The sequence below is a fragment of the Malus domestica genome, chromosome 02, assembly GCF_042453785.1.
Source record: "Malus domestica chromosome 02, GDT2T_hap1".
NCBI lineage: Eukaryota > Viridiplantae > Streptophyta > Magnoliopsida > Rosales > Rosaceae > Malus > Malus domestica.
The window spans coordinates 7,112,221-7,133,226 of NC_091662.1; the positions used below are offsets into that span (position 1 = coordinate 7,112,221).

A 21,006-nucleotide genomic window follows, 5' to 3' on the forward strand; every position below is an offset into this window, starting at 1 on the left:
AACTGGACACCATGGTTCTTGCTTTTTCCTTTCCACCGACCTTGCTTGTGACCACGTCCTCGTTTGTAATTATTGCCACGGGAGGATATGGTATTTCTTTCAAGGGACGCAACATTCACTTCTGGGAACGGTGCTGATCCAGTAGGTCGGGAATTATGGTTTTTCATGAGAAGCTCATTGTTCTGTTCAGCCACCAAGAGCACAGATATCAGCTGGTTGTATTCAGTGAAGCCTCGCGCTCTATACTGTTGTTGCAGTACCATGTTAGAGGCGTGGAATGTGCTGAAAGTCTTTTCCAATAACATTTCCTCAGTGATAGTATCCCCACAGAGTTTCATCTGAGAGGTAATTCTGAACAACGCCGAATTGTACTCAGCCACTGATTTGAAATCCTGGATCCTTAGGTGAGTCCAGTCATAGCGAGCTTTTGGAAGAATCACCGTTGTCTGGTGATTGTATCTGCTTCTCAAGGCATTCCAAAGGGCTAACGGATCTTCAACCGTTAAGTACTCGCTCTTTAGTGCCTCATCAAGATGGCGACGAATAAAAATCATGGCCTTTGCTCGATCTTGAGAGGATGAACTGCTTTCTTCCTTGATGGTATCTCCAAGATTTGCTGCTTCCAGATGGATCTTGGTATCCAGTACCCATGTAAGGTAATTCTTTCCAGTAATGTCCAGGGCAGCAAAATCAAGCTTTGCTAAGTTTGCCATTTTCTTTTCTGAAAGAAAAATGAGGTGTGTAAGAACTTGCAGTAATATGTGTACTGGAGAAATATATTGTTAGAACTTCTGGTTCTTACAAATTTTTTTTTGATCTTCAGGCCAAAATGATAAGTACTCGAAACTTCAGGCTCGAGATTTACACAATTAATGAGAAGGGCAATTGTACCGCACCATTCTCATCGAAATAAGTATAGGATGGGTGATTATTCCGCACTACTTTAAACAGCAGGAAAATTTAAATATGTAGAGCAAGGTGGACGATTATACCGCACCACCTAAAATTGCGATAAAATTTAAATATGCAAAGCAGGGTGGACGATTATACCGCACCACCTAAAATTGCAATAAAATTAAATATGCAAAGCAGGATGGGTGATTATTTCACACCACCTAAAATTGCGATAAAATTAAATATGTAAAGCAGAGTGGGTGATTATTTCACACCACCTAAAATTGCGATAAAATTAAAGATGTAAAGCAGGGTGGGTGATTATTTCACACCACCTAAAATTGCGATAAAATTAAATAACGGGAAAATTTAAATATGCAGGATAGAGCGGGCGATTATACCGCTCCACTTAAAATTTGCAGTAAAATTAGATCTGCAGTCCAAGATAGGCGATAGAACCGCACAATCTTGGATTGCATAAATAATCAGTGGGTTAGTAGTCAATATCTACACCAAACAAGAAATCAAAGATATAAGTGACAGTTAGTTGGAGAACTAGAAGTAAACATGGTGCAAACAGTTCTTCGCGAGGGTATACCCAGCAATTGAGGGAGAGGAAGAAGAAGAACAGAAAAAACCTTAGAGGAAACATTTTTTTTTTTCTTTCGGTGAAAGGAAATGAGAAAAAGATTAGAGAGTCGTGCTGATAACGTGTTATAAATAGGCAAAATTTATAGAGAGATAACCTTTACTCGGTGAAGGAACGAAGCAGTTGCAGAGTAATATACCGACACAAGCTGTTGCAGAGGAAGTAATGTATATTATTGCTATTAGATATATTTCTCTTTTCTTTCTTCTTCTCATTCACTAATCTTTGCACAATTGAATTGCTCTATTTATAGAGCTACTTCAATGGAAAATTACAAAACATTACTATTTAGCTTATGAGTATATAGTATACATGTGATACTTTACTATACACATTACTATACACATGTGGGCAAACATATCCATCATTTACAACACATAAGTTATTATTGGATTTTAGTTAACATTATTTTGTGCAAGGTCGCAAACTATTAGAAAGAAAAAAATAGAATCTAAATGGGCAGGCTACAAGAAAATGACAATGGCAGCCACTCAATAATTGATGATCATTATTTTGGACTGGAATTTATTTGGTCAAAGGAAAACCTCAGATCAGACTTGCCCTCGTCCACATCCACCGGTCTGCCCTCATGTGTATGCCAAGCTAAACTCAATCTCAGTTATGAGTGATTAGGTTGAACACTTGTCTGTGGAATGACGCCGGGAAGTTCCGGATCTTCCACCATTTCTCTCCAATCTCCGGCAATATCAAGGATGGTTTCGGCTCAGATTCTCTATTGATAGAATATTGGCTAAATACTAACTGATCGAATGATCATCTACGACGATCATTCTACTAAGTGAATAGTTATGGAAAAATGTACCGATATATAAACTCTAGAGTTGTCTCGTCCTCTAATGTCAGTTAATCAATTAAGAAACAAAGAATGCCTTGAATCTTGATGCACGCTAGAGTTACAAACAGTAGTAGGCAAGAACATATGTGCCCTCCACTGCACTTGAGTCATGAGTTAATGTGAAGTATTATTTGTATAAGAAAAAATAACAGTACTGGCTAGGCTAGAAAACGTCATGTCATTAATAAGGTTGGGCCTTGAATTGGGCCCATTTTACACAAAATTGTGGCCTCTCGTGCATTCTCGTTGGGTCTAAGGTTACTTAAGAACACATGTAGTAGACTTAATAATTAGAGCATGTTTGGAAGTGTTTTTAAAATTGTTAAAATCAGTTTTAACGAAAATGTTTTGGGTACCTATTCTGGGTAAAAATGCAAATAATCTAGAAAAAAAAACTCTTGAATGGTTTTTACAAGAATTACATAACTGGTACTTCTTTAAAAATACATTTCAAGTGCTTTTGAAGTCCCAAAAGCACTTGAAGAACACTTCCAAACATGCTTTAATTCTCTCCAATATTACCAAAATAAACAAATAAAAGTAGAAATCACTAACCTTTTGGTGGTGTTGTAACTGTCATTTCATTGATACTGCCGTTGACTACCACCAAGTCCATTACCGATTTCCTAATTATTTGATGATTATTCTTCTACCAAGTTCCCGACACGAATAATTCCTTTTTCAATAAAAAAAATTCCACAACAGGTGCGAACAAAACCCATCATCTAATCTAAATGCATCATAAACTTGTAGCCATTGAATTGTTATATAAGGATAAGTTAAGGTTTTTAAATAGTTGGAAATTTTGATGCAGAACTGGATGATGAATCCTAACCCTAATCATCCATGGATGTCTAGCTAAAACCTGTTTACCGGAAACGTAGTAATTCGTAAAAGCTGCATAAACCCTAGCTTGCTAGTCATTTCTAACCTAGATCGAGGTAAAGTGTAACAAGTTCATACCTACTAAACCTTAGTTTGTTATATATTCATGCTTTTTGTTCAGTAACAATATTGGGACTCTTTGGATTACAAAATATCATGATGAGTAGATATTTCCAGTACTTGAATTCATGTAACATGCTATCCAAAGCTGTATGCAGCTAGGGTTTTGAAAAGTATAGCCAAATTTTAAGCATATGCACGTTAGATATTTCTAGTCCTTTTCTTTTTTCATACTTTTAGGAATTACAACCACTCGATGGGATCTCGAGAGGGCTCAAGCACTACTTGAAGGGGTCTCGAGAGAGCTCAAACACTGCTCGGAGGGGTCTCGAGTGTTTGTATTCACTACTAGAAATTTTGACTTTGCCAACAAAATTTGTTTGTCAGTAAAAATCAAAATTTGTCGGCAAAGATCCTTTGCCGACGAAAAAATTTGTCAGTCATTTTGTCGCACAAAGCATGTCGCGTAAGAGTTTTCCCGACGGATTTTGATACTTCGTCGGCTAAGGTTCAACTTTTCCCAACAAACTCTTTTTATCGGTATTTTCATTGTTCCCGACAAATATTTTCGTCGGTACAGGGCTTTTAAGCCGACAAATAGTATTATTCAGCCAACAAAATGTGTTCATCGCCGTGAATATTTCATCAGCGTAGTCTTCTCTCTCCCAAAAAAAATTGTTTCGTCGGGAAAGACATTTAATTTATAAAAATAAATGCTTTACTGCTCAGCTACTATATATGCATATCAAAATACAACACAAAATTGTTAAGAAATAATACTTTATTGATTGATTAATTCCAAATGTAAATCTAGAAGTTGAATGTGAATATATGCAAATCCTGGAATTCTTAAAACTAGACAAATCCTGTACAAATGGAAAAGAATGTCTAAGCAATCTGAAACATAGGAAAAATAAGAATTGCATTGAAAAAGGATAACCCTTCATTCAATCGAGCCATCTGCACACAAGTAGAAGTAGAAAGTATTAATATATAAAAACTAAATAAAACTAGCACCATAGCATGCAATTGCAACAATTTGTAAACCAAGCAATCTAAACTTAATTATGCAATAACTGATACCTAAAATCCAGCCGTACATAGAAATAAAATGAGCATGGAGTATGTGAACCAGCTATATAACTCATTGCTAGACATGGCCAAACTTAGCAGGTTAGATCTGCCAAGAAAAACAAAGGAATTAGAAAACATAAGGGAATTGCATGATTGCGCCACTTGCGTTACACAAAGAAAACTATCTTGCGAAACCAACTTACATAGATTTTGCAAACAACACTTTGAATGATCCAACAACACCTGAAACTATAGCATAGGAACAAGGAAGCAAGAGTACTTCACTTGAATCACAAGATTCACAACCAATAATTTAAATCATGATTACCACTCGAATCAGTACACCAATAGTACAACATGTAAATTTCACTAATTGGCCTCGAGTGAAAAATTCAATTGCCGAGTAGTTATACAAGACAACTTGAAAACCAGCATGATGTCTTCAATCTAGTACAAAACCCTTAACCAAGATTCTTAAAGTACACCTTAACTATTTAACATAATATCGAATAACATAAAACTTCAAAATCATATCAGTCAAAACACCTCAACTAGTATTAACAAGTTATGGCTTATCACATACATCTTACTGGAAGGTGGAAATTACAGAAGTTAACCACAAGTGTAATAATTACCAACTACGGATTAATGAAGCAAAAGCAGCTACATATGCAGAATTGCAACATTTACCAAGTTCAAATGTTATTCCAACTATCCAAAAATAAGTTATATAGGCACCATAAAGTAACATTTCAAAACGAAAGTAAATCAGGAAAAGATGAACTCTTCTTGCAGTAATGCCTAAAAAAATTGCTCTACTGTTATAATTAGGGGGAAGCGTTTAAGATGATCTTCTTATAACTGTTACTCGTACAGAATATAATACAAGCTTTTAGTTAAAGCTGGCCCTAAATTCAATTGGTTACACAGAGGTATTAATTGATGTGGTGGAAACATTCATAATCGATTCTAACTATATAACCATAACTGCATTTTGATTGCAGTTTCCCAGAAATCAAAGTTAAAAGTAAATAAAATTTAGAAAGTGGATTAATCATCCTCAAACCCAGGGAACCCAGAAGAAACTACAAACCTAAATGAGATTCTCAACCAAATTGATTAACTAAAATCCCTCAAAATTACAGTGGTTGAACAAAACTAAGAAAAGCACCATAAAGTATAGACTAAACAAAAAACTAAGGGGAAAGATAGGGTAGATAGAGATTGAGAACATACCCAAGGTTTTAGAGAACAAAATGCAGAGAAGCACTTTGCATTAGAGATTTCGGAACTAGAATGATCGGGCACTTCGACGGTGATGAAGAGCAGACGGAGCGACGGTGACGCAAACAGACGAATCGACGGTGACACGAGCAGACGAATCGACAACGATGATGAGTAGACAGAGCGACAACGAGCAGATGAAGCGAGATCGATGGAGAGCAGAGCGTTATGAAGTCAAAGAGAATTAGAGGGGGTGGACTTCCTACAATATTAGGGTTGAATGAAAATACAATGTTTTCTCTTTTTATTTTACAAAAAAAAAAAAAATACAGTGGTTATAGAACTAAGGGGGAATTTATCAAAAAAAAAAAAAAAGCTGGTGAATTAAAAGACCAAAAACGAGAAGGCGCGAGAATGATTTAGTCTGCGCCCTTCTTTTAATTGTCAGAGACGATAAACTTGCATGCTTTTGCGACTGTCAGTTTATTCGTTAGTACAAATATTTTATGTCTATAGATTTATAGTTGACATAAGTTTAACACTTATGAGTCGATAAATTAAAATTTTCGTTGGGAAAGAACTCTTGTGCCAACAAAATTTTGCTTTGTCAGCTTAAAGTTTGTCGACAAAATGATATTTTCTAGTAGTGATTCCACTTCCACACAAGGGGCATATATATATATATGTGTGTGTGTGTGTGTGTTTGTCAGGTGGCAAGTCTTTTTCTTCCACCCATCGCTCCCAATCATTGTATGCAACTCTTACTCTTTGATGAGCTGTGGTTGTTTTGCTTGTTCAGTTGTCAAGTCTCCGTGCTCCGGTTATATGTGTGGCATTAAATGGACGATCCAATCCACAAAAACCAAAAAACAGGACGATCCAAAAATTTGCATATATAGTCAGTGGCAGATCCAAAATTTTAAACTCAGGGGGTCCCAATAATAAAGGTAAAAAAAATTATAGACAAAAGTAACATCGAAAAGTTAAATATAATACATTTCATTCAAAAATCATACACAAAACAACATTACAAGCTATAAAATCCTAATTCAAGCGTCCACAACGAGGTTTCATAGTATGAAATTGTTCCATGATAGTTTCATTACCAATACATGAAAAAACATCTTTCTCAATGTAAACAACTAAGCTGTCACGCAACCATTGATCTCCCATTTTGTTGCGAAGTTGACCCTTAATGATATTCATAGTGGAAAATGTCTTCTCCACTAAAGCGGTTGTAACCGGTAAAACCAAAGCCAACTGAACAAGCAAATATACATATGCAAATGAATGCAACCCTTTCTCCACCATTCTCTTAGCAAGATCATTAATCCCCCGCAATTGAGAAAAACCATTATCAGAACGCACAAAATGAATATAAATATTAAGTTGATTTTGAAGTGCCAATCTATCTCGATCCATGAAATGTTTAAGATACATATGAGCAAATAGTGGTGGAATGGAGAATTGTAACAAGTGGAGGTATGATATTGGACTTATGTAATTATAATATGGGATTGGGTCAGGGGTGGGATTAGAAATTTAGGGTTTGAAATGGGGGGAAAGAGGGAACCAAATAATGGGGAATTTGGGGAAAAGCAGCGGGGAAAAGAGAACTGGGGAAAGATGTGGGGCTCAGGGGCTAGGCTTTAAAATTAAGGGAGTTTTAATGAAAAGTCCGCGGTACTTTTCACTTTAACGAAAAACCACATTTTTACACTAAAAAGTCAAACCTGGTACTATTCACTTTACCCTTTATTTTGTCCTTATCGTTAAAACTCAAAGTTTTCAAGCCCTTTTCATTAGTTTTTCTTAAAATTAAAACAACATGGAGTCATCAGTCATGGACAAACGACAACGTTTTGTCTTATTTTTTTTTTTAACTTAAAACTATTGGCCAAAACACTTCTGTTTTGGACCAATTGTTAAAAAGTCCTATTTTCTAACAACGATTTAGGGTCGCCGAGGGGTCTTGGGACCTGCCATGGCCCTCTGTAGATCTGCCACTGTATATAGTTGACATTGTGACCTAGTTTGCAACGTTAAACACAATTGTACCAAAGAGATAATTGAAGGGGACTAGAGCCTATCCGACAATAGACTATCTATCATAAGAATTTTCTTTTGGCTAGCATTGGCAATCATTCAGATTATAAAGAAAATAATGTTGTCGAACTTGACACCATTCAATAAGTATCTCACACGTGTCGACATTTCTCCTTATTTTTTAGCTGAAATTATAACTGATTAGAAAGGTAATTATGTAACATCCCACATCGTTCAGGGGAGTGGATCTTGTAAGCCTTATATGTATATTCTCATCTCTACCTAGCATAAGGTCTTTTGGGAGCTCATTGGCTTTGGGTTCCATCGGAACTCTGAAATTAAGCGAATTCGCGCGAGAGCAATATCATGATAGGTGACCCACTGAGACGTTCTCGTGTGAGTTTCCAGAAACAAAACCATGAAGGCGTGGTCAGGGCCCAAAGCAGACAATATCATGCTACGGCGGAGTCGAGCCAGGGATGTGGTGGGGGCCTGGGCCGGGATGTGACAATTTGGTATCAGAGCTAATCTTTGGCCAGAAGTGTGTCGACGAGGACGTCGGGCCCCTAAGGGGGGTGGATTGTAACATCCCACATCGCCCAAGGGAGTGGATCATGTAAGCCTTATATGTATATTCTCATCTCTACCTAGCATGAGGCCTTTTAAAAGCTCACTGGCTTCAGGTTCCATCGGAACTCCGAAGTTAAGCGAGTTCACGCGAGAGCAATCCCATGATGGGTGACCCACTGAGAGGTTCTCGTGTGAGTTCCTAGAAACAAAACCGTGAGGGCGTGGTCGAGGCCCAAAACAGACAATATCGTGCTAAGGCGGAGTCGAGCCCGGGATGTGGTGGGGGCCCGGTCTAGGATGTGACAAATTACCCCACGAAAACTACAACATTGAGCCTAGAACCAACAAAAAATGGGCAAGCAACACAAAAGAAAATAATGTTGTGCGGACTTAACACCATTCAATAAATATCTCACACGCGTCGATATTTATCCTCATTATTTAGCGAAATTATAACTGATTAGAAATGTAATTTACCCCATAAAAACTATAATATTGAACCTAGAACCAACAAAAAATGGGCAAGCGACACAAAAGTAAGTTTTTATGATACATACACGTCAACATTAATTTCTCCCAACGTTGGAATGGTATTGTAGCAGAAATCATATGTAACAAAAATTTTTAAAAAAAAAACATTGAAAAAATACAAATTATAAAGAAAATAATGTTGTCGGACTTGACATCATTCAATAAATATCTCACACGCGTCACACACATCGACATTTCTCCTTATTTTTTAGCTTAAATTATAACTTATAAGAAAGGTAATTGACCCCACGAAAACTACAACATTGAGCCTAGAACCAACAAAAAATGGGCAAGCAACACAAAAGTAAATAATGTTGTGCGGACTTAACACCATTCAATAAATATCTCACACTCATCGACATTTATCTTTATTTTTTAGTGAAATTACAACTGATTAGAAAGGTAATTTACCCTATGAAAACTACAACATTGAGCCTAGAACCTACAAAAAAATGGGCAAGCAACACAAAAGTAAGTTTTTATGATTCATACACGTCGACATTATTTTCTCCCAACGTTGGAAGGGTATTGGAGCAGAAATCATATATAAAAATAAATAAAACTTTGAAAAAATGCGTGGTCGGCAGGATTCTAACCTGCACGGGCAAAAGCCCACATGATTTCTAGTCATGCCCGATAACCACTCCTGGACGACCACTTGATGGGGAAGTATGAGAATAAATAAGAATAATATTCAATTAAACTCACTTGATGGTAAAGTATGGGGAATATAAAGGACTGCAGGAGTGAGGATCAATCAAACTCACTACACTAATATTCGTAAGAATAAAAACGAACACTACACAGATAATATAAATAAAGGAGGGATACTTTCAGAATTAAACATAACTATGTTGTTGATACAAACGATTTCAGGGATGTGAGAGTAATGAGGAGTGTTTTCTCACGCAAGTGCACAGGTTAACACTCTTAACCAACAGAGTTGTACAAGTCCAAATCAAGCTCCAAATCTCAAGTACTAAAATGAATGCTCTTAACTAACAAAGATACGAGTACCTTGCCAAGTACAAATATAACTAATAAAGATGGACTGGCAGCCGAGGTTCCATAACAGCAACAAGTGGGAACTTCCGAGTTGTGACCAATCCATAAGCTTCCTCCATACCCAAATCTTCCACTTTCACATTCCCAGGCAACTTCCAATTAAACCCATGCAACATGTTAGCCAAGCAAGTTCTTATCATCTTCAGCCCTAGCTTATAACCAGGGCACATCCTCCTCCCCGACCCAAACGGCAGCAATTCAAAACTCTGTCCCTGCAAATCAATCCCAGTATTCCCTAAGAACCTCTCTGGCCTGAACTCTTCGGGTTCTTCCCACAGTTTAGGGTCTCTCCCCATGCTCCACGTGTTCACAAAAACTATGGTTCCTTTGCAAACATCGTAACCTGCCACGTTGGAGTTTTCAACTGCTAAATGTGGTGGCAGAATTACAACCGCAGGATGCCTCCTCATTGTCTCTTTCATGATCGCATCGATGTAAGGAAGTTGTGCTAGGTCTTTCTCTTCTACCCATCTCTCTCTCCCGATCACTCTGTCAAGTTCTTCTGTTGCCTTTTTTATGAGGTTTGGTTGTTTTATGAGCTCAGACATTGCCCACTCTAAATTTGTTGCAGAGGTATCAGTGCCTCCAGCTATTAAGTCCTGGTTTAAATTGCAATGAACAATTATGTTTTATAGATGGTTAGTCGAATACGAGAAATATATATTAAACGTGATAAATATGTACGTAAGTGTATAGAATGCGTGTATGATGTGTACATATCTTACAAATATTAACAATTGAATAGATTTGGGATCATTTATGATATATACCTGAGTGAATGCCTTGATACTGTCATAGTTGAGTTTAACTTCAAGATCATTTGAACCATCAACCAGCTGCAGTAGTAAATCCACCATGTCCTTAGGCACAAATTCCTCCACTCCTTCCTTCTGCGCCTTGTGTTCGTTGAGCACAAAATCATAAAACCGATCGACTTTTTTCTTTATGGCCTTCATTCTCTTTATGTATCCTTGCAAGTCCAAGAAATTAAGCCATGGTATCCAATCCCCAATGTTAAACACCCCACTAAGCACAAACAACTCATCTATCATGTCCTGAAATTCTTTGAGTGACATTATAGAGCCCTCGTATTCGGCCACGCTAAAATAATCCTTACCCAACACAGTTCTGCTCATAATGCTAAGATTAAGGCGTGACAGATGCTCTTTGAGCACAATTGGGTTACCTGACTTGGCGATGGCACAGAGTCGCGATGTAAAAGCGCGAATTTCGTCGGCTCGAATGTACTCAAAGGACTCTAGTCTTTTGGAACTAAACAACTCGTAGAGGAAGATTTTCCGGCCTTGACGCCAATATGGACCGTAAGGTGACCAAGTGACATTTTGGTAGTCATAGGTGAGGTACTTGCCTGCTGCAGTTTGAGGCCTAGAGGAAAACACATGATCATGTGTCTTCAAAAATTGTTTAGCCATTTCTGGAGACGTGGCAACTACAACTGGGCGGGAGCCAAACCTGAGTTGCATTATAGGTCCATAAGTTTGGGATAATTTGTGAAGGGATTGATGTGGGAGAGGACCAATGAGGTTGAGGTTTCCAATAATAGGCCAGGGTTTGGGACCTGGTGGAAATTTTCGTTTCTTGAGTTGGGGAAACAAGGTTTTTGAGACAAGAGCCAGAGTGGCGAGGCATGCGAAGGTTAAAATTACAGCACAAGAAAAATACTCCATTGTGTGGATTGTGGCTGCAATGGTGAACGGTTAAGAGTTGTGGTCTTATATAGGTGAAGTACGTGGTAGATGGTTAGTTGATATCAGAATTAAAAACGCTATGCTGTTTAATGGATGCAGAAGATTCACCGAATAATCTAAAATATCTATGGAGCTCTCAAGTAAAAGATATTTTATAATTTTTAACTGTTTGGAATTTTAATTAAAAATCATTCAAGATCTAATTGAGTTGTACTAGTATGCCATAAGAAATTTTGATGTTGAACTTTGTTTCAAGTTGAATTTTAGTATGGTGATCATCATAAGTTTTTTTTGTTAATTGAGTATTATTAATGGCATAAATCATTTCGTTTGTAGATGACTAGATTTTGAACTTTTGAGTTTGTTTGGATGTTGTTGAATACTTGTATTAAAGTCAATTTTTTTATTGAGCCTACAACTAAAGCACAAACCGAAACTAAAACCGTTTGAAACTAAACCGAATCAAAATTAAATGATTTGCTCCCATTTCAATTTGTTACCCTAAAATCGAACCCAACTGAAATAATTTGAGTTTCGATTTTAACTTTACCCTAAAACCGCGCCAGATCATTTAAAACGTTTATGTTGTTTAACGGATGCGGAAGATTCGCAGGAAATAATTTTTCAAAAATACACGACTTTTGGTAATGGAGATGGTTCCAGAGATGGTGTTTTGAAAATGACTGCCAAAATATTTGCAGAATTTTTTTTTTTTTCACACACCTATCTCGTTGCAAACAGTGACAGATATTGGGGTGGGTACAAATATGGGAATTTTATCGAAAAGCATCCGGTACTGTTCACTTTAACGAAAAACCATATTTTTACACTAAAAAGTCAATCCTAGTACTATTCATTTTACCCTTTATTTTGTCTTTATCATTAAAACTCAAAGTTTTCAAGCCATTTTCATTAGTTTTCCTTACAAATATAGGATAAGCGACTCGCCAAAGATTCATTCTCCACCTCTGCTCCTCATAAATTATTACTGGCATTTTAGAAATGTGCGTGGATGTGTGATATTACTTTTTCCCCCAAGTATTTGTAGAACAACCCTAATTTTAGGTAAATAAAAAATCATTAAGATATTCATTTGTAAACAAATACGGTTTCACAAAGAACCCCTAAACCCTTAATCAAATAGTCATATGGTTTTAGAATTAGACATTTTTTGTAGACATGACTTTTGAGTGAATACCTAAAAGATAGACGATTTAAATTACAAAGTGGACTTCACAAAAACTTATATAAAAAATTATGTAAAAAAGTGATGTCACACATCCATTCCTTAAAAAATTAATTATAAACTTTAAATCTTTTATAGTAAAAATAAAAATACTTATATGAGAAGTGCCTAATCAAAATTTGAGTGTGTCAATAATAGTTTCAATATTTTATCACAACACTACAAAAATATTAACATGAATGCTACATTATAATTCTGAAAAATATTAACATGCAATAGGCTTGGGTACGTTGTACGTTCAAGTCCTTTGTGCTAGGTGATGTGATTTGTACAAACCTTTTTAAGCATCAAACATGATCATCACCGGATCATTTCTGTGACTGTGAGAACCCCTTTTTGGTTAGGTTTCTGTTACGAAAATACAGATGGTACATCAAGTATTTTTATGTAAGTTGTGTAAAATTTTAATTTTTAAGTTATTAATATTTTAACATACATAATCCAGCATTTATTTAGAAACATGTAATGTACAATCTTATATAACGGTCACACTAAAAAATCTCTTTCACTTCTATCACGGGCCTATACATAAAGCATTCCTCATAACAATCATTTTTCCTATTGTTTTATTACCAAAAGCCAACACAATCATTTTTTCCTATTGTTTTATTACCAAAAGCCAACACAATCATCATACATTTTCTCTCTCACACGCTACCTCTCCTCCTTTTTCCCCATTTTCAGCCGAACCACACACACAGTCTCTGCCTATCCACTCAACCAATATAATATTCTTCCTTACTCTCTCTTCTCACTGACTTCCACTCAACTCTTCCCCTTCTATTTATATTTTCTGCAGTGCTGGTCTTAGAGATTTTTGAGGCACAATATCAAAAAAAGTGTTCTAGTATAACCCCACGTAAGAAACAAAATTCAATTGTTTTAGTGTTCGTATTTGTGCATGCCAATATAACTTTTCTTTGATAAAATGATAGCGGGGTGTAAGAGATTATGCTAAGCAATAAGATGGGTTAGTTATAATTTGGTATCTAACTTATTATTTAAAAGACTCAAACCTAAGACATCCTACTTATAAGTGAAGAAAATATAAATTTCACATCTAAGCTATAACATTACACGTTAGTTTGTAATTAGATAAGGGTACACAAATATTTCACAAGCAAAAATCAATTAAAGTATAACAGGTGTTTTTGTATAAAACTTATAGTTATGGGGATAATTTTCTAATTTACCGTCCCTTGGGACATCATAAGAATTGTCATACTTTACTATCTCTAATTTTTATATATAATGTTATAAACAATGAATGAACCAAACAAATTATTGAAAAACCAAGTACCACATATATGTTATTTAAAAATATAACTCATTTGTTCTTGGATAAGAAATAAAAGTAACACTAAACCTTAACATTATATTGAAACAGAACATCACTGCTAAAAAGAAAAAGGCCCTCAGTTTGATCTGAACCTAGGTGGCTATTATTATTATATTATTATTATTATTTGCCGAAGGGTGGTAATTAATTGAAAAGGAATTTGTAAAACCACTTTTGTCAAAGGTACGTATAGAAATATGGGAACTTTAACGAAAAGCACCCGGTACTGTTCACTTTAACGAAAAACCACATTTTTACACTAAAAAGTCAATCCAGGTACTATTCACTTTACCCTTTATTTTGTCCTTATCATTAAAACTCAAAGTTTTCAAACCCTTTTCATTAGTTTTCCTTATAAATATAGCTACTTATTTAAACCAAAGATCAAATCATTCATAAAGCAAAGGGGTCAGTTTTGAGATTCGAACCGTGTTCTTTTCCATTGCAAGAAATCAGTGAAACACTGCTGCAAATAACAAATTATGACAAATAATCCAGTTTTATATTTTATATGCTTACTGGACATAACTTTATAACAATAGAAATTAAATATTTGTGTGCCCTTGATTTTTTGGGGCCCCGTGATGTCGCCCTGGCTGCTCTGGGCTAGGGTCGGCCCTGATTTTCTGCCATCCCACTTCGTCTCTCTATTTTACATCTCTCTTTCCCTCAAACTCTCTCATTCTTCTGCATGCACAAAGAGGCCAAGACTTGTGAGTTTTTTCTAAGTAAGAGAGCAAATGCTCTCCTTTGTTATCATGCAAAGGAGTTAGTCAATATGCATGTAAGCTTAAGTTCTGGAGATTTTTAGATGGGTTGTCTTGTCAAAGCTCGAATTATCAAGATGAGTGACTTTTGTAATGTGATACAATTTATATTTATTTTCAAATATCTCTATTTCAATTCAAGCATGTTGGATTGGTGGAAATGCTTTCGGAATTATTAATATAGTATATGTGGATATTTGGAATTGTTCATGGAGCATGAGAACTTTAGTGTTGCATTAATCCGAGGGATAAATGTAAACTGCACACAGAGACATTAGGGCAGAATGACCAATAGGAGTCACGTGGTGAGTTACTATTTATGAAGGATATAATAAACACGTAAATGGATGATGTGATATGGCACTACGTGCATAATGATTTGATATTATTATTGTATTTTCTATAGTGATTAAAATGACATCGCTTGACTGGCATATTACATATTCTACTCACTGAGCGACGTGGTTGTTGCTCATCCCTCACTTTTTTATTTTACAAATGAGTTATTTGACAAGACAGATGCTAGACGAGCTGAGATTGTTTTAGACAAGGGATTTAAGAGTTTTCCTTATTTTTTGTACTCTTGTAGGATTTTGTAATAGTTACTTGTATAAAAGAAGTTCTTGTTTTACGTTTTTAGTTTTATTTTACTTTTATTCGTGCATTGGGTGTGGGGTCCCATCAACTCTGGTTCCGGGGCGTGACAGTTTTGAAAATTAATATAATAATTTTAGAGGGACCTAGGCTTTTTTTTTTATAATAATTTTAGTGAAATTTAATATATAACATATAAATAAATGTTTATTTATACTTTGAAAATTACATAATTGTACTTGGATATATAAATTGCAAAGTATAATTACATATAGATTATAAAGTATTAGATCATACTAAAAACATAGGGAACAAACATATAATGAGTGTGCACCAAGTATTCAACAAGTCACTTCCAATTTATTAAAAAAATAAATGCAAAATAAAAGTTATTTATCTTTTATCTAAGTAAGAGTTGTGACATAGGCAGGTGCTTAGGCAAGTCTAGATGAGCTAGAATGGCGCCTTGCCTGCCTAGGCACCCTTTCTTAGTTTTCAAAAGCCTAGAAAATTAGGTGTCGTTTCTTAATTTTCAAACGCCTAAAAATAAATTGGAATTGTGACCAGCCGCTTAACGCCTAAACAACATTAGTGGTGATTTTTAGAACACTACTTATAAAACATAACACAAGTAATAGTTCTTTTCTACACACCATAAAAACAACTACAAACTTGGGCTTCATCCCAATAAAAGTAATGTATGAGGCTAAAAAGTGGCCACATCACAAAAACACTAGAAGCTCTAAAACCAGTGTTGAAAGAAATATTGCATTACAAAGGGTTATGATTTTCACACTCATGATTTATCCTCCTGCGCTTCTTTTATTTCTCATGTCCCTTATTCTTCGTTGACTTTTATTATATCCCAAAAAATAAAGTGCAAAAAACTATATATCCTACTGCATGTTATGGCTAATCCTCAGTGAGATTTAACTAAAATTTTCATTATCTTAGTGTAGATACTATCATTTGTTTAAAAAAAAAAAACAAAAAAAAAAAACTCATCCTGCTACAAATTCTAATTGTTGAAACTTGAAAGTCCTAATTTCCCAATATAACAAAAACAAAGTGTGTCCAGCCATCCATAAGCCCAAAAATACCCAATGATATTCACCCAAAAAAAATACCCAATGATAATTTAAAACCTGGAAGCCCAATAATGAAGCAAATTAAAGTCCTACTCAACATGCTCATTCAAAAAAAAAAAAACATGCTCGTTCAAAAAAGGGAAATTTTATTTGAACTCACATAACTTCTTTCTACACTTAACTTAAATTTTAAATGTTAATTATCTTTTTTATCATATTGTATAATTACAATCAAATACAATATAAAATTAATAATAAAACTTAAATTTATCAATAAACTCACACCCTATAATTAAACCCACCATCATTCCTTATTTATTCTATGTTCATTCCGGCTAAAACCCTAATAGCTCTTATAGAAAAAAACAAGTTTTTTTTTTTATCGATAGATGGTGATTTTGAAGTTTTGAATACTCCTAAGGTATAAATCAATTTGTGAAAAAAAAAAAAATCGTTTGATTTCAATTTTTTAGAGTTTAGAAAATGAGTATTTGGGTTTCATTTTTTTCGTCAATCCAGGTTGCGCATAGTTTGATAAACTTTCTATGGGAAATAGTGCAGATGTTACAAAAGATGTTGCAGACACCAAATTTACTTGATACGAAATCCTATCTGCAACAATCGCAGTGAAAGTATTAAGAATTTGTTGCAGACACCAAATTTCTTGGTTACTAAACCCTTTCTATGGAAGGTTGAAGTATTAATAATTTGTTTGGCATATTAGAAAGAAAAAATTGTTTCTTTGGCATTACAATTTGTTGCCATATTAGTTTGTCCTCCCATATTAAGCAACCATTAGTTACCATGCTATCACTGACCTTTCATGAATAAGTTGATAGCCCGTGAAAATTGAGGGGCATTTGCTTTACTAGGAAGATTATACAAAAAAGATTAAATAAGATGCACACATAGGAGATGCCATAGTCTTGTAAAAGAGCTCCGGTTGGAAATTTGAAACTTAACAAAAAAATCAAATAAGATGCAGTGAAGCAATTGATAGAAAAATTTCAGAAAGAAATTTTAAAAAGCTTAGCCACTAGCTAAAAGCTTAAGAGGAGACAAAGGGCTAAAAGCTCTGTTTCAAAGAGCTCAAGGTGGGAGGGGAGACAAAGGACCCAAAATATTTTTTATTTCAAGTTTCTTTGAATACACAACCTTTGAAGCATCTTCTTCTGCTCAAGAAAATCTATTATTCCTACATGCAAATAAAATCAAGGGTACATGAATACCAAGAAAACAAGAAATTGAAAAGTGTTAGGTATATGGAAGATTCATAAACAAGTAGAAGCTTCACCAAATTAATTAATTTTGGATTTTATTTTTTAAATGGGTGTAAAGATAAATTACATTTTTAATTGGATTTGGGAGGGTAATTTAGGTAATAATTTTGGGTTTAAAGAGATATTAATTCTTTAATTAAAAATAATAAGGGTTTGAAGAGTAAATTTGGTGTAGAAAGATGTTATATGGGTTCAAATAAAATTTCCCTTCAAAAAAATTCTTTTAGCCGTGTGTAATAATGATATATTTATCACACAAAAAAAAATAGAGCTTTAATAAAAAGGGCTTGGATGAAGATTATTTTAACAAAAAACCTACCTAAAATATTGTTTAACAAAAAACTCTTTAAATTTAACCATAAGGGCTGACACGCCTCAATCTTGATGTCCGAGGAACATCGGGATGGCCACGTGTTGGCTAACACCCGAGGGTGACGCAAACCATTTAATGAATGCATATGCTGAGAACATGTGAAACATGCATCTAAATTTCGCACATAAATATCAATGTAATAATTAAATACAAGCTACTAAAATAATATAATAATATTCAATTGCCAACAATGACATGTTCAGAGCATACAACTAATCCAGAATACAAGCAGAAGATAAAATAGAGAGGTGATATTACAATAGATGTCAAAGCAGAGAGGATGATATGATATCACTGGTAAGAGAATGCCTTGTAGCTCATATCGTACGCCTCGTTCTTATGTCCTGAGGGGGCGCAAAACAAACATGAGTGGACCAAGTTGATATATACATATAATACTGAAACAGTTATCAACATACTAACCCCCCAAGTTTTATGAAAACTCGGTAGCATAATATGTAATAGATTTTCCGAAAATCCTAGCATGCCATAAAACTTTTCAGAAAACATATGTCGTGTATAGTGTGCTAACTAGTGCTATCAGTATTGCCCGAAGGCACATAGAACTCTTCCTTCAGAACAGTTCCTTCACAAGTATCAATCGCCCATAGGCTCCTACATCACCCATCTGAAGACATATATAGTGACCACTAGATAGGCACAAAACATTTAATATAATCTTTCCAACACAAATGCGTATATCTCAAAACCACTTCGTAGTTTATAGTCATCCATCGTATATACTACAAAGAGTGTAAAAACATGTTCATAAATAGTATATAGTCATCCATCATATATACTACAAAGAACATAAGTTCGATAAAGTTTGGTATTCCAAAATATTCTCAGTAAGCATGATAATCATAAAGTGTGAATCTAATTTACTCATAAAACGTAACCATTAAATCATGATTTTTATGTATGCATTTCTACTATTAAAACATACATTTTAGAATGGGTCCACTCACAGATACTCCGTCGTCGATAATTGCACCTAAGCACATAAATGGTCCAATTAATAAAACTCTACTCAAATGATTGAATTTCAGAAAACGAACATAAAAAAACGGATCCAGGACGTCAAAATTAGCCTAGGGGAGGTCCCAACCGAAACCCAAAAAAGTCAACAAAAATTCAACGTTGACGGGTCAACGGTCAAATGGTCAGATCAGGTCAACTGGGTCGGATCACGGACCGGGTCAAACGGGCATGGGGTTTGGGCTTGGGTTTGATGGGCCTGGGCTTCACAACTAGGCCGAGTTCTATGGCCCAGAGGCCTGGGTTTAATGGGTTAAGTTTGGAGTCCAACGGGCTGAATGCCCGAGTTCAAACGGTGGTCTGAGGGTTCTAAAGGGCTTGGGTCTTGGGGGGCCTAAGGCTCGAGTCCTAAATGGCCCAAAGGCCTAAGTGACATAGGGTTTGGGGTTTAGGCTAAAAGGGTTGGGCCCATTAGAAGAGAAAGCTGGAATCTGATCGAAAAATTCCCCCGATTTCGATTAGGGGTTGAAACTCAACCAAAAATGATCATTCTAAAGCCAAATTGAAGATAAAATAGTAGAGATCCGAGTTGTACCAAGATGAGGTTGTGTCGAGGTTGGGATTAGCTAGAAAATTGCCTGCAATTTATGGTCTCTTGCTGGAAAATTGAAAACTGCTTCCCTGAGCTATTTTCGTGCTCAAACCTTCACCAAAACCATTTTCCATTTAATAATTAAGAAGTCTAGACTACGAGGGAAAGAGATTGAAGGGTGATTTCGACTTACCTTTGTCGGAAGAGCTTGCACCGTGACTGCAACGGTGTAGGGAATGAGAAAGGGAGAGTTGGGTGTTTGGTCAAGGTCGAGGGTCGTCGTCACTGCCAACAAATGGTGATGATGGTGTATGTGTGGGTGGTTGTATGTCGCCAGGAAGGGAAAAAGAAAAGGGTCCGCGAGAGAGAGATCTATAAGAAGGAGAGATGAGAGTGAGAGTTGAAAGAGAAAGAGTGTGTGTTGACTCGGGGGGGGGGGGGGGGAGAAAGAGAGAAGGAGATGGGGTGTTGCCACATGACAGGCAGAAAAAGGAAGAGAAGTTATAAAAATGATAACAAGCATCTAAAAAGGGATGGGAAATCTGGATAGGGTAGAAGGATAAGGGGGCGAATTCGTAACTTCATTATTTTCGTTAAAACGAAATTACATATTTTGGGACGGGGTTTAACAAAGACAAAAGCCCTAAATTATACACAGGCTGAGTTACAAGGCCCAACACGCTCGAATGTAACTTTCCATAATTGAAAAAGAGAAGAATAAAAGTTTCTCTCTCTTCACTCTCATATTTAATTTTTTATTAAATTGTTTTCCAATGAAATTGGAACATCTAGCATCCCTACATGTTTTAAGAAATTATGTGGTGCCCCACCTCTCACCCTTTATGCGTCACATCATTTAGCTCTCTCTTTAAAAAAATACATACATACATACATACATACATACATATATATATATATATAGTTGTTCAAATGCTTTTTACATCATATGTTTTACACTTTCATTTTGTTTTAAATTTACAATAAATTCATATGATTTCTATAACATATTTCTTAAAGTACTATGGAGTTGTAATTATTTAAATTTTCATTTCATTCTATCAAATTCACCAAAGTACTAAAAATAAATAATAAATTTACTTATATTTGCCTAGACTTCCATTCGACTAGCACCTAACATCTTTTAGAACCATGAGAAACAATGTGTGTTATTCAGTTTTGATCATTA

General features: G+C 35.4%; 1 protein-coding gene and 2 long non-coding RNA genes across 3 annotated transcripts; all 3 read right to left on the minus strand.

Moving 5' to 3' along the window:
• Positions 1-4,107: 4,107 nt before the first annotated feature.
• On the minus strand, positions 4,108-4,849 carry LOC139189031 (uncharacterized). Its single transcript, XR_011572504.1, has 3 exons — positions 4,622-4,849; positions 4,428-4,524; positions 4,108-4,304 (listed from the first exon to the last, which is right to left on the minus strand). It is a non-coding gene; the product is annotated as an uncharacterized lncRNA (long non-coding RNA).
• Positions 4,850-9,602: 4,753 nt separating this feature from the next.
• Positions 9,603-11,574, minus strand: LOC103451163 (trimethyltridecatetraene synthase-like). The gene is made up of 2 exons (XM_008390603.4): positions 10,625-11,574; positions 9,603-10,453 (listed from the first exon to the last, which is right to left on the minus strand). Exons 1-2 carry the CDS (start codon positions 11,540-11,542, stop codon positions 9,827-9,829), a joined length of 1,545 nt encoding a protein of 514 aa, XP_008388825.2. The 5' UTR covers positions 11,543-11,574; the 3' UTR covers positions 9,603-9,826.
• Positions 11,575-18,347: 6,773 nt separating this feature from the next.
• Positions 18,348-20,337, minus strand: LOC103451178 (uncharacterized). The gene is made up of 4 exons (XR_531667.4): positions 20,014-20,337; positions 19,824-19,932; positions 19,197-19,244; positions 18,348-18,594 (listed from the first exon to the last, which is right to left on the minus strand). It is a non-coding gene; the product is annotated as an uncharacterized lncRNA (long non-coding RNA).
• Positions 20,338-21,006: the final 669 nt, after the last annotated feature.

Excerpts from the sequence above, each read along its gene's own strand:
- LOC103451163 (XM_008390603.4), bottom strand. The coding sequence starts at position 11,542 with ATGGAGTATTTTTCTTGTGCTGTAATTTTAACCTTCGCATGCCTCGCC. Across the intron at positions 10,454-10,624 it reads GTATCAAGGCATTCACTCAG|GACTTAATAGCTGGAGGCAC; the intron begins GTATATATCATA and ends AATTTAAACCAG.